The sequence below is a fragment of the Anser cygnoides genome, chromosome Z (genome assembly GCF_040182565.1).
Source record: "Anser cygnoides isolate HZ-2024a breed goose chromosome Z, Taihu_goose_T2T_genome, whole genome shotgun sequence".
Lineage (NCBI taxonomy): Eukaryota > Metazoa > Chordata > Aves > Anseriformes > Anatidae > Anser > Anser cygnoides.
This window is the reverse complement of record NC_089912.1, coordinates 2,293,960-2,307,549: the sequence shown is the minus strand read 5'-3', so window position 1 is coordinate 2,307,549 and position 13,590 is coordinate 2,293,960. Positions and strand designations below refer to the sequence as shown.

At 36.7% G+C, this 13,590-nt stretch overlaps 1 protein-coding gene across 9 annotated transcripts in view; it reads right to left on the bottom strand.

Annotated features, from left to right (window-relative positions):
* Nucleotides 1-13,590, bottom strand: part of ARB2A (ARB2 cotranscriptional regulator A) — a 259,415-nt gene that overhangs the window by 92,208 nt on the left and 153,617 nt on the right. For 8 of the 9 annotated variants that reach the window (XM_066988632.1, XM_066988635.1, XM_066988637.1 and 5 more), the window contains one exon: nt 13,367-13,486. The exons of the other annotated variant lie outside the window; for it this stretch is intronic. In XM_066988632.1, the coding sequence (XP_066844733.1) occupies nt 13,367-13,486 (120 nt within the window). The remainder of the gene's footprint in view (nt 1-13,366; nt 13,487-13,590) is intronic. 9 annotated transcript variants of the gene reach the window in all.

Genomic DNA, 13,590 nt, shown 5'->3' with positions numbered 1-13,590 from the left:
TCCTCTGTACCAATAGGTCAACGCATTCTTTTGCAATTTTAATAATGGCCTGTCCTATTACATTTGTTATTCATGTAGAATAAGGATAGAAAATTTTTAGGCATTATATAGCTTTCTTCTGGAATATTAGCTTTGTGGCTTTGAGAGGCCATTTTCTAAAGATCCTAATAGTCAAATGACATCTTGGGAAATGTTACGTTCTCACTGCATTTGCATGATAATGAAGATGAAATTTCATATACGCTACCTGAAGTATACTTATCTAAGTTTTGTTTTACTGAATGACCAAAGGAATATGTTCCCTAAGCCAAAGTATTGCAATACAATGCAATACATTATTGCTTCTGTGAAAGACATGAAACTATAATCCAAGTGATAAAAAAAACCCTCTGTAATTTATGTAATAGTGTTAATATGATCTCTGCCGTGTACCTCTGAATACTTATTTCCTTTGAAGAAAATTCTACAGCATCCACAAAAATACCCATTTTCAATTTTTAAAAAATTATGAAGGAGCATCTCTGTGATGCTCAGGAACATTTTCATAACATTATTATTTTGTTTAGCAGCATGCAGTACTATCATAACCTTGGTAAAGTTCATGTCAGCTTATTCACTAGATATGAATCACCCTTCAGGTATAACCACATTTCACCTGCACCTATGGGAAAGTCCATGGGTCAAATCATTTTCTGACTACAGAAATATGTTTGAGGGATTACAATAATGGGCATCATTTCTGTAATTAGGCATATGTAGGCAAATATGTGGCTCTCAGAAATTCCAGCCGTGGTCTGCAGTGTTCCTGCATGCAGCTTGTTAATGCAGGGAACATTCAAAAGCTCTGTCCTCTACAAGGGTAAGCCAAGACCCGGCTCCCAAACCTGGGTTTTGAAAGTCAGCCTGTGGCATACCACTTCTGTGACAACAAGTACATTATAAGAAAGTATTTGTCTTCTCTGATCAACACAGAGCTGATCAATCATCAGTCTGTCTGCCTAGCAACTTAATGTTATCTGTGTGATTTGTTCTGAACTACAGATCTAGAAAACCGAAATCTAACTACAGTTTTATTCTGAAGATGCAATTTTTTAGTATTTTTGTAAGGATGAAGAAAAATCAGTACAAAATCACACAAGTTACAAACTGGCAATACTAATCTAAGCAAAGACACCAGCACACACACTCTTACATTAAGTCTCTACTTATAATTGCAATCTCTTTGAAGAGAGAGTAGTTTTGATTTTTGTTTAAAGCTACAGGCATTGTTTTTTAAGAAAAAAAAAAATGAAAACAACAAAACCAGCATGGAATAAGTGGTATACACAAAGGCGATTTTATTTAACATAGCTTTTCAATACATTCCAGTCTACACTGCACTACAGCTGCAGAAACACAACCAAAATAAAAAATAAAAAAATAAAAAAAAAAGAAAGAAAGAAAGAAAGAAAGAAAAAATACTTATCCTGGAAAAAAAAAAAAAGCCTATACTCAAAGGAACATCTGAATAAAATTGAGACATCTGCAGTAAAGTTTTACCTTCTCCCTAGAATGTTTGAGATGAACTCAGTGTAACACTGTCTTCCAAGAAAAGACACAGTGATCAATGCAAGAGCACATCAGGCTCCCTTGGACAGGCCAATCAATGCAAGAAAGAACCTTGCCCAGGGCCTTATGCAAATAGGAGCACGTCCTGCAACCCAGGGAGGGAACATGCGCAATAGATCAATGGGATCTGAAAAACCTTACAGCTATATCAGCCTCAGACAGTAAATATATAATGATGAATCCCTCACGTTCATCGTGAACTCTTATACTAGGTTATTTTCAACAGCTGGTTTAAAAATCTGCCAGGGCTGTATACAGCAGCAGCGAAGAAGTAGAATAAGATTGTCTGGGGTTAATTTGGCCACATTTTTTAAGACCGAGGAAATGCAATCTACGTACTTTAATATTTGCAAAATGCTGAAAGTTGTGTGCCAGTCTTTGTGATTTGTCAGGGTATGGATGGAGTGGGGTCGTGGCTGAGGTTCTGTGTAGTTATTTTGATATTTTGATTTTTTCTAAAACCTTCCCAGTAAGTGCTCAGTAATGCAGAATAATAAAAAGGTTTATCATTTACAAGAACTACAATAACAAAGATCCAACATTCTGATCATCACTCTGTTGATTGAAATTTATTCTTGCAAAGACTATTGTAATTCTTTTTTTCTATCCTTAACTATTTAAGACTATACTTTAAAGGAATTAGAGAAAATACTAAGGCAAAGCAGCTGACAGTTGCAACACCAAAACTCAAAAGCACCCCCAAACTGAAATAAAACTTGCTAAGGTATGCAAAGCGATATTCACAACCATATAGGTTCACCAACTACTTGTTGTAGTAGGTGGTGACTTGGCACATCAAAAATACTGAAATAATTATTTTTCCTATGGACACCTCTGAAGCATGATTTCCTAAACATCATTCATTATCTGTTCCTGGGAAAACTAGCGGGGAGAGAAAGCAGGAGGAAGAAGGAACAGGCAAAGGTGCCTACAGAAACTTTTCGCCTGGAATTCCTGGCTTTTGAAGATCACTAACTGCTCCTAACTTCACAGCACAAAGGTATAACACTCCTGTCGAAAAGCTCCTGCCACCTCAGGATAAAATATAATCTAGGTATTGACAAGCAAATAAAATGGCCTGGCTTAATCAAGCTTAATCAAAACCTCACACTCTGTATTTCAACACTGCACAGGTGAGGTTTACTATTACATTTAATTTATCTTGGAAAATAGAAAAGATAGGAAAATAATTAAACTATTTATTTTTCTTGCATTTGTGAGGAAAATTTACGCTTGCGTTTTGATACTTAGCATTAAAATCTCAGTATAGTTCTGTGGTGTTAAAAGCACAATTTTCTCAATGAATATATGTGCAAAATCTACTTACATATTTTTACTGGATATCATATTCAAGTAAAGCCCTTAAATAGGATTATTTTAACATTTAAACACTGGTACTCATGCTATTATTAATATTAAAATACTTCACTAATATACTGAAAAGCTATGTAACACATCTTTACTAGATTAAAGAAAGGAAAGTTCCAGGATAAAATGCAAATTCCAGCTGTTTCTTACAGTGCCATAGTTTGAGAGTTCCCTTCACCAGAAATATGTTTGGATTCCTTTTACTCCATGTGGATTTGCAATGCCTAATATATTATTAACTTGCAGCTCCCTTGGTTGATCCACTAAACCAGGTCTTAAAGTCTTATAAAATCTCTACTGTTCCACACAAAAGCCATACATATACTTTTCAACATAATTAACATTTAAATTAACAGTAACACAATACACTTGTGTAGTCTAATTGGCGTAAGATCTTGTCATGGAAATGGGAAAAGTATGAAATAATAGTAAGACATTTTCATTTTTAAGTGCTTATTTTTCAATAAAAAAAAGAATTTAAAACAGCCTAATATTTCAGATAAAATCTAAACACATCACAAAAGTTGTCAGGGAATAATATATGTGATATTCCCACTTTCTCCATCATGTGAGCAAATCCAAAACTTCTACTTTTCTTATTAGTGTTCATACATGCATTTAAAGACATCTGCAATCCCTTCAGACTGTGATGATGTCATATGTTGTACAATCTTTACTACTAACCTGTTCTGCGCCCCAGCCTACAGATACACAGAACAACCTACAGAGTTAAATAAAATGACAGGATTTTTCATATTGTACCTTCTGAAAAAAAAAACAAAAACCATACAACAACACTACTCTTGTTATTTGAGTCTTCAGTCAGACCAATGTGCGACCATTTTTAGGTGCAGACACCACACCTACGTAAAGTGGTGTTCCAGAAATGTCACTTTCTTGTCCAGTGCCCCTGCAGAGGATGAGGAAAATGGAAAGGTATATACCAAATGGGTAAAAAGTTGTATCTGATGATAAGAGGTTTGGGACAGAAAACTGTCTCCCACTATAGGTGATGCATTTCCCACAGTCTGAAAGAGCTCTGGTGAGCACGAGATGATTCAGACACAAAACAACTGTATGGAGATGCACATCAAAAAATTACAATTAGCATCTCTGCAAAGTTGGGGCAACCAGTGAGGAAATTAATGTAAATTAACGAGAAACTGGGTCTTGGGAGTTAACTATTCTGATCAGCGGCAGACTTAACACATCTTGAAGAGATGGTTTCACCCACGTTATCACGTTGGCTTTGTCAGGTTCCAGGGCTGAAGTTGACACTCACAACTGAAAGGACAAGCCACATGTTCTCAGAATGTGGTTCTGTGCTTTGGCTTTTTTTTTTTTTTTTAAAGCTAGAATTTGAAATGAAAAATAAACTGACTGATAAGTAAGCTGTCTCACAGAATTTAAAACAGTTAAAACAATGGAGGAGAGGATACTGATACAAAGGAATTTATTGAGCCAGAAGGAAGTTTCTAGTCAGCTATAGGGATAGATGCCAAATATGGTTTTATTTAACATCTTCATTAATGATCTGGAATTAATTAAATTTGCAGGTGACATTAAAGTGGGAGAAACTGCCAAGAGAAGTAAGGCATGAAAGAAATACAAAATGAGCTTCCAAGATTCATAGACTTGTAGCACAAAAGGGATCATTATGACAATCTAGTTTGTCATCCTGTGTAGCAAGGGCCAGAATGGAGATAGATTTAATTTGGAAGAATGTGAGGTAGTATTGTTGGAAATAAAATCATCTACTAGACTCAATACCACTGGGGAAAGGGAAATTGAGGACACTAAAATACTGTATCTGTGAACATTAGCAGTTATGAAATTCAAAGCAACTTTGCAAAAAAAAATTGAGTAGTTTTGGCTGCATTGACCAAAATGTAGCACAGCAGAACAAAGGTGCTGAAGTTTGCCTTGAGCTAACTATAGTAACTACACTTACAACATAGAGTTTAATTCTTAGCAAACTACCAGAAGAATGTTGACAAATAATATAGAATTCAGAAAGGAATACAAGAAATAAAAAAAAAAAAAAAAAGAGAAAAGAAAAAAGAAAAAAGAAAAAGAAAAAAGAAGACCTAGTTATATATATCATTGGGCTACAATAGAAACAAGTGGATGGAAGTACAAGAACAATTGCTGAAGATCAGAAAGCTTTTCTTACCAGAATCTAAAAATAACTGCTCACTGTGTAGTGCACTGAATTTAAAATAATGCAAAGAAATTATGAAAATATAAAACTACTGAGATCATGTGGCTCTAAAAAAGTCACTGCAGGGAAACACAGAAAGTGCTTTGCCTTTGACCTCCAAATTCCAGAGGACATAAACATGTACTTCCAAGTAAACGGATTTCCAAGTAACTCTTACTTTTACCCACCTCCAGTTCTTCATTCATTTTATAATTAGCATTCCAACTTTGGTGTCAAACTAGAAAATTAATATGAACAGGCCAATGAGATGTAAAGTAATGATGGGTGGTGCACGCAATTAGTATTCGGTGTATCGTTTCGGGCCATGAAACACTGCCCTTCTCCTTTTGGAAGAAGCAGGGAAGGGGCACATGTACTGCTAGCCTGCAGACCATGGATTAAACTGAGCGAAGCATGAGATATTAAATTAGCAAATGATTAAGAGGAAGCAAAATGTAATGAGGCTGAGCAAGTTATCCAGAGTAAAGTAACGAGTAGGGATGAATATTCAAAACTTGAGTCCTGCTCTGGAAGTGGCAGGACAGCCAGCTCTTGGGAAAGGGAGAGATGTTGATCCTTACAGCGATCCCCTACCATCATCCAAGGTTGAGAGGGTCGGGGATGAACTGAGAAACTGGATGCCTACACTGGATGTCTAAACTCAACCAAAAAATAAAAAATAAAAAAGGAAAAAAGCATGGAAAAGGACATGCAGCCACAGTACTGTGAACTGTGTGCCTCTACTTGGTAATCATTCATCATTCTTCTGCCCCTTCTGTTAGCCTTTCTCTAGACTGCAAGCTCTTCAGGACAAGGTGCGACCGCGGTTGCTACTACGATGCAAATGGATAATAATAATAAATGGTACCAAGTTAAATAACGATACCAGTGCAGACTTGTCAACTTACTTATTTAGGCTGAAAGAGGGAAACTTAACCATCACCTAAAATGTTTATCTGCCCTGTGATAAAATGAGAAAAAAATGTATATATACACGTATTTGTATGTATATGTCAGTAGCAACCAAACATTATAAGAAGTTGCCATCAATAAAGCAGGCAGTGATACTTTAATACTTTTTGATAGATCTGTCATTTCACTTGCTCACTACTGTAACCACTGACAAGTGAATCTGCAATCCTTGTTGCTTTCTACTGCAGGCTGAAATCTATAGATTTAAAAAATCATCGGCAGAAATAAGTCTACTATTTCCAAAAACAGGTGAGGAGAGGAGACAAAACGTTGTTTGTAAACACTGTTGTTTGTGGGGTTGATCTGGTTTTGGACCAAACTCAGTGCTTCCAGAGTTTGAAATGGGAAATTTAGCCCTGGAGTGAGCCTGGAGTCACAGAGAGTCTCTAGAAAAATTAATCCAAAATAGGTCCAATTGTTTGCAGCTAAAAATACCCACCTGCACACGCTTGCTTTCACAGGAACATAGACTCCTGGGTCAGACCAAGGCCCTGCTGTCCCAGCCAATTACTCTCACAATTCTTGTCCTATGTGGGTCAAGCTAGGTAGGAGTTTTGTCCCAGTCCTCTTGTTCCCAAATAGACCTTCCTGATCTAATGGCGAGAGACCTAATTCTACCCTAAATTTATTCATGGCCACTTTTAATCCATTTGTTCCTGTGCCAACATTGTTCTTTGGCTTAAATGGCTCTCCCTCCCTGCTGTTTACTCTCCTGATATATTTACAGAGTGCTATCAATCCCTCTAAGCTTTCCTTTGCTAGGCTAAACAAGCTATGCTTTTTTAAAGACTCCTTTGATAGCACAATACAGAACAGACACTGAACTTACTTTTTGCAGAAGCTATCAAAGTTAATGTAAGTGTATTAGTAAATTACACCATTCTTACTAAGACTGATAAGCCCAGAGGATGTGTGCACTGTTTCTATGACTGTATTGATCCCAGTGCTCAAGGCAGGTGGGACATCTCCATGTGGCATTGCACCACTTCACGTGAGCATATCCTTCCTCTTTTCCCGTAAAATGGGCTCTCCATTGCTCTGAGCATCCTGACACTTCTTCCCTCCATCTCTTCCATCCGGAATCAATCTTTCTGAATGTGGGCAATCAGGATTGTCTTAAATTATCTAAGATAAATCTCACCAGCATGCTGGCCAGCATTAATATTTCTCTTCCTCTGACAGAAACAGCGAACAAATCACAGGATCACATTTGCCTCTTCTATTGCTTTATCTGGTCATTCACTTACAGCTGTTGCTGATCAAATCACAGCTCCAAGGGCTTCCCTTTCTTTGCTGTTTCCTATTGGTGCAATCACAGTTTATTTACAAATTCAGATGATGAGCCGGTAAATATATCTCCAAGTTTGCATTATTTCCTTTAATTTCTATTACTATAGAAATTCTGCTCCTGAATACTAATGGTGACTTCACTACTTTATGTGATGAGCCAATTTCATTAGTGCATACTTACTTTTGGTCCCAGTGTCATAATGCAAATGAAAACAAAAACAAAAACAAAAACAAAAACAAAAGCCCCAAAGTCAAACCTCGGTGACTCTGGTAGTGGTCCTAGTCTTGTCCAACTCTTTTTACAGAACCCAGACTGTTTCTCCTTTAGGTCCTATTGTTCACCATTGTTTCTTGTTTTCCCTTTTCAGATGGACAAACACATCTCCACGAACCACAAGAGAGTATAGCTAAAATAACTAAATAAAAATAACTCAAGATACTTATTTTATTTTTAGACTTATTTTGGGGCGTCCTAAGAAAGGCTGACCTGACCCACAGAGCTCATAACTAAAGCGGACAAGACAAAAAGATGAGACCTAAGGCAGGTACAGTTGGGTGAATGATCTGCCCAAACACTGGACATACAACCCACGTCCCCACAAACCCATGAGACAGGGCCCCGTACTGCTTTCCCTAATTTCAGTTGACGTTCAGCATTTAAAGAATCTCTTTATTTTTTTTTTTTCAATCTGAAGTTAAACTACAGAGTGTTAAACTACAGAGACATTTTGTTTTCTTTCCTCCACTATAGATCTGGGTCACCAAGAAGTTTTGCTCCTCAGCTCTCTTCTTCTCTCTCCCGTGCCTCTTACGGCTATCACAGATCACGTGTTACTCCTGCCACACATCAGTAGATCCATTTCAATGCAATAGGTCAGACAGGGGATTTAAGAGTTGCATATACACAGTACCCAATCGATGCTTACCAGTTCTTGAGCCAAATGAAATACAGTAAATAAATGAATAAATAAATAAATTTATATACAAATAATAATAATAATAATAATAAACTAAACATAACAAATGATTCAATCTGAAATTTCATAAAATCACATTAATGAAAAGCTAATGACAGGTTCACAGCCAAATCATTAAGGTTCTTAAACATCATTTTGCCTGTGCCAGAACAGTGGTGCAGCCACAGAGGCTCGCTCCCATGTAGTTCAGCATGTGTCTGTTTATCATCATTATCATTACGACATCTATTATCTCTAGGTAGGGTTAGGTCCTTGCTGTACTCAGCACAATGCAACAAAACAAAGTGGCAGTGTATTGAAGAGCATATCTTAAAATGATGGGGCTAAAATTATTTTAAATGGACAAAATTGGCTGATTTTGATGGAATTAGCACACTATGGTGGGTACTGTAATTTGAAAAGCATGTTTTAAGGGCACTCATTTTAACGAAGCTGCTTAAAAATACACACACACATACACACAATTTTATCTACACCTCTGTGCAAATTGCCAATATATACGTCCAACATTTTAGCCAGCAAAGACTATAATGAATAGTCTCTCATTTCTTCAAAGACAATGAGCCTACTTTCCTTCTTCTTTTTTAATTATATCACATTCCTCCATACACTTTGTATTTTTAAAGTGAATGCTGTAAGCTGGAGATACCACTGTCAATTCTTACAATTTTGTCATGATTACCGTGATATTAGGTAGTTGTTTTCTTAGAGATATTATTTAACTGCAATGATAGAGTTACTGGTAAACAAAAAAGGTACACTTTTGGTTCATTATGAAACCCATTAAAAGGCAAAGCCCAAGGTCTGAGGAATATATAAGGCAAAGAAGAGAAATATTCCTTTTTTTTTTTTTTTTTTTAATCTCGTGATATTGCATACCCAACTGACAATTTTGAAAGCTTAGATTTAACAATTCTCATGACTCTGAAATGAGTAGTTGTCATGAGTGACTTTTATAATGATGGGCATGGATAGTTTTAAATGTCACCCCGCTTCCTAGGACCAGCCTTTCTTTCCACCTCTACAGGCAGGCAGTCCCCGCTATTGTAATTAGATCTGCAGTGGATGGTCACAGGACTCAGGTAAGCAGTGGTGCACAAGATATCATTTCTCCTTCTGTGAGGGTCTTTCATGCAGGCAATGACAAGGGAAAACATTCTTTTTAAAGCAAAATAATTGTAAACCCACAAAATTTGGCAGAAAAACTCAAAGGAGGCGTTGTACCAGAAACTTATTTTCTGTAAACTAAATATAAAATTGACTCCATCAACTTGAAATTCTCACTTTCTGTTAAATTTCATAAAATTATTATAAGCCGGGAGTTGGGAAAGTTCCACAATTTACCATCAACTACAGCTAGCTGCTTCTGAAAATAAATCCCTCTCTACCCTGGGTAAGGGATAACAGAAGTAAGAAGATGAGATGTGTTCATGAATCATGTTTTGAGATTTTCAAAATCAGTAATTAGCAGAACACAGTGACCCAACAACTATTTTTAGTGTTGTATATTTAAAAAGTAATTTATGTTTCGATATTATTAGATGCACATTTAATTTTAAGCCACAGTTACACAAAGTTTTAATTACTAAATATTAAGATACATTTTAGCATATGGTTTATGATTAGCATTTGTAATTCAAGCTATAAACAATATAACTAATTACATTTATTGGTGGAACTTTAGTTCTCACACATGTTCAATCACTTTCAATTATTTCCCTAGTAATCTACGACTCAGTAAGGTACAGAAAATGTGTTCCTACATAGCAGTAACTGGATAACAGTTTCTGTGCATTCAAGTATGATGTTACAGATTTGCCCTGTTTTTCTTAACATCATACAGCCACAAACATGCAAAAATGCAGCCAGAAAAGCTGCAAATGCCAATTAAAATGTTAGATGTTGTGGCATGTATCTGAAAATTGTAGTCAAGTGTTACTGGCCAGTTTAGTAAGGGACGGCAAGACAGCTTGATTTTTGTTGTGAGGTCAAATTCAGAGCTGAGGCAAGGTTTGGCCACCAAAGACTTGAAAGGAACAAACATAAATGCTTCTCCTGTTGTACCAACTTCACAGCTGCTACGTTGATGCTACCAACAGCCACGAACAAGTCATTGGTTAATATCAGTTTTCTTCTCTGCTTAACACGAACGTGCCAGGTTTGTATCCAGTGCCTTGCACCATGAAGAAATGATGAAGCAGAAATCTCTGGTGATTAAGATGATTGCAAACAATCAGGACATATCCAGCAGCACTGAGCGCACAAAATGAATTCAAAAGATATTCATTGAAAACCCAAGTGTTTTTTGACTTCTTTGCTTTTCTTTTCCCCTGTGGGCACAATCAAACGTAAAGGGCCCAGGCAGAAACCTCCACTCCAAATTAAAGCCATATGCTTCACACCACTCCCCTGTAAAAGGAACGGAGTCAGAAGGAGCAGCTGTGCAAAGGGTCTCTGTGACTACTGTAACCTGCACTCCTATGAAGCGATTGACCCCAAATCCTTGTGTAGCAAGTGTAGGGGCACCTATATGGTGTAGCTGCTATATTACACTCATGATCTACCCCCCAACATACCACGAGAGAAAGTGAAGTGATCAAATATGTATTTGTGGTAAGACACTATGCCCATCAGCTGCTGTTTCTTTTTCTTTCTTTCTTTTTTTTTTTTTTAACTCTTTGCAATTACTAAATGCCATATGGATATAAAGTTGGGGAGAAAGGAAAGAATAACAAAATAAAATTTTACAAACTAATACCCTGATAAAATACTTCAAGGTTTATTTCACTTATATCTCATGTCTGCTTCAGTGTACTCACTATTTTATTAAACTGCTTTCAATGGAACTCAGACTTCAAACTACTTCTACCAGACCCAGGTGTTAATATCATCTGATTTTTTTAAAAAACAATCAGGGTACATTAAATATACTTCTCAGATCTAGTTTTGCATGACAGATATGTGATGTGCCAATGGTTATATATTATATTCTTCCTCTCAGGCATGCATCTCCTGCAGAGATAGCAGACTACAGAAGCTGACCCTTACTGAGACCATCTTGTCTCTCTGACAAAGCTCCTTTTTAACTTCTTACTTACTGGTTACTTCCTGTGATGGATAAAAACTTTAGCTCAGCTTGTGATAATTTCACAGGCCCTGAGCACCCTGACCCTAGAAGCCCCAAGGTCAGAAGTCAAGTCTTGTTCTGAAACATCTGTGTGCTTCATATTAAAGTAGAACAAAAGTGAAGAAATATCCACCAGTGTGACAAGAGAAACAGGCAAAATGGGAATGACACGTTGGTCATCTGTTACCCATGCCACCTCAAGCCATTGACTGAAACCTGATGGAAAACCTCTACCCGCCGGCTCTCCAAGCCGCCTTCAAATAAGCGCTTTGTTTGGGAAACGGTGAGAAAGGTCTCCGGTTGTTTTTTATTTCTGCCTTATGTTAAGCGAGTTTATCTGTAGGTGGCCAGGGACCCAAACAACACTGTTTTACAAAGTCTACAAAAATTCTGCTAACATTTTGTTTTTGAAATACAAGGCACACCACAACAACCTAGGTTGAAACACATGGCAGATGAAAATCATGGCTTAAGACGGAGAAGACAACAGAACAGATACTCCCCTACCCTTCGCTGCATATGAGGAGCAACAGTCACACAACAACATAACCAGTTTATAAACTGTTTGTTGCCCAGAGTTGTGCCCAGGAATTATTAATCTTCACTGACCCGGTCTCTTAAAAAATTACTTTTGAGACAACTTATTGACCTGGTAATAAAATACCTGTGGAAAATGATCAGCTGAACTGCTCTCAAGTTTCAAATCTCTATGTATTATACATGTTTTAAAAATACTCTTCAGGAAGCACAGGGAATGCCCTTAATTCCAATAAATAAAAAGAGTTAATAAAAATCTAAAGTTTTTAAACTAATACTAGTATTACCATTCTGGATTCTTCTTACCTAAAACTATTTAGAGCACCACAAGAGTAAAACCAAAATGCTCATGCATACTTTTTCTTTTTTCTTTTTCCATTCAGGCAGAAAACACTTTTACTAACTTTAAATTAGACTAGACTAATATTTTAGACAAAACTACATATATGTCATCTGATTCCTGTCTATAAAACCAATGCTTTTACTTCTTCGATGTATTTTCCACAATAATCAGAGCTTTCTTTTTTTCTATTTTAGTTTTCTTCAGTAAAATATGACCTGATTACACCAGCATTTTACAACTGAATGAGAAGACTATAGCTAAATTCTTCTATAAAAGCATTATAAATTGAACAGACAAATACTTTGTATACTAGATAAGATGAACAAATTTTCCTTCTAGAAATAAGGCCAAAAGATTGACTAACTTGATCTTCAGCAGCCCCAAAATCAAGGGTAGGGAAGATTTTCGTTGACCAGAGTCCTCCCTAGCTCAAATCACAGCAGGGTGTATCCATAGTTAACTGAACTGAAAAAAGTCGTTCCAGCAAATTCTGCACACATTTGTGGAAAAAACTGCAAAACTGGGTAACCCCCCAAATCTCCTCTCAAATTCAGTTCCAATCTACATACTAAAATGTGCTGGTGTTACAGACGACTTAGATTTAAAATTATTATTACTCATTCTCAGGCTCGACCTCCAGCATTTTTACCCACAGACCAGAAACTGGCTGACTGCTACTTTTTTACACAGCCTGAGAAAAGAGAATCCAATAAGTTTTGTTTTCCCACAGTCTTTCGGGTTAGTAGACATGTGGAATCGTACTGTGGAACTCAGCAACAGAGACAAATACAGTGACCTTCCAGTTTCAGAGAAATCCTCACAGATCTGTATCTGACCACTGGTCAAAGTTAGTCCTAAATTTCTGCTTGAAGAAGGTGATCACAAAGAATTCTGAAAATCTGTGAAAGACTTCAGGAAAGAAGGCAATGGAAAGTCACACTTACCAACTCTACAAATGCAAGTCCACCGTAACTGTGAGCAACAAAAAACACATTCTCTGCTGCTGACTGGGAAATAAAATGGTCCCAAACATAAATTGCATGTTCTTCAGGAGATCCATTATCCTGCAGAAAAAAAAATTACATTTGCGACAATTACCTCTTAGAAACTGGCAATTCTGTCTAAAAGTAACATGTTCCTATATGTTAAAATGTGTTGGTAAAACAAG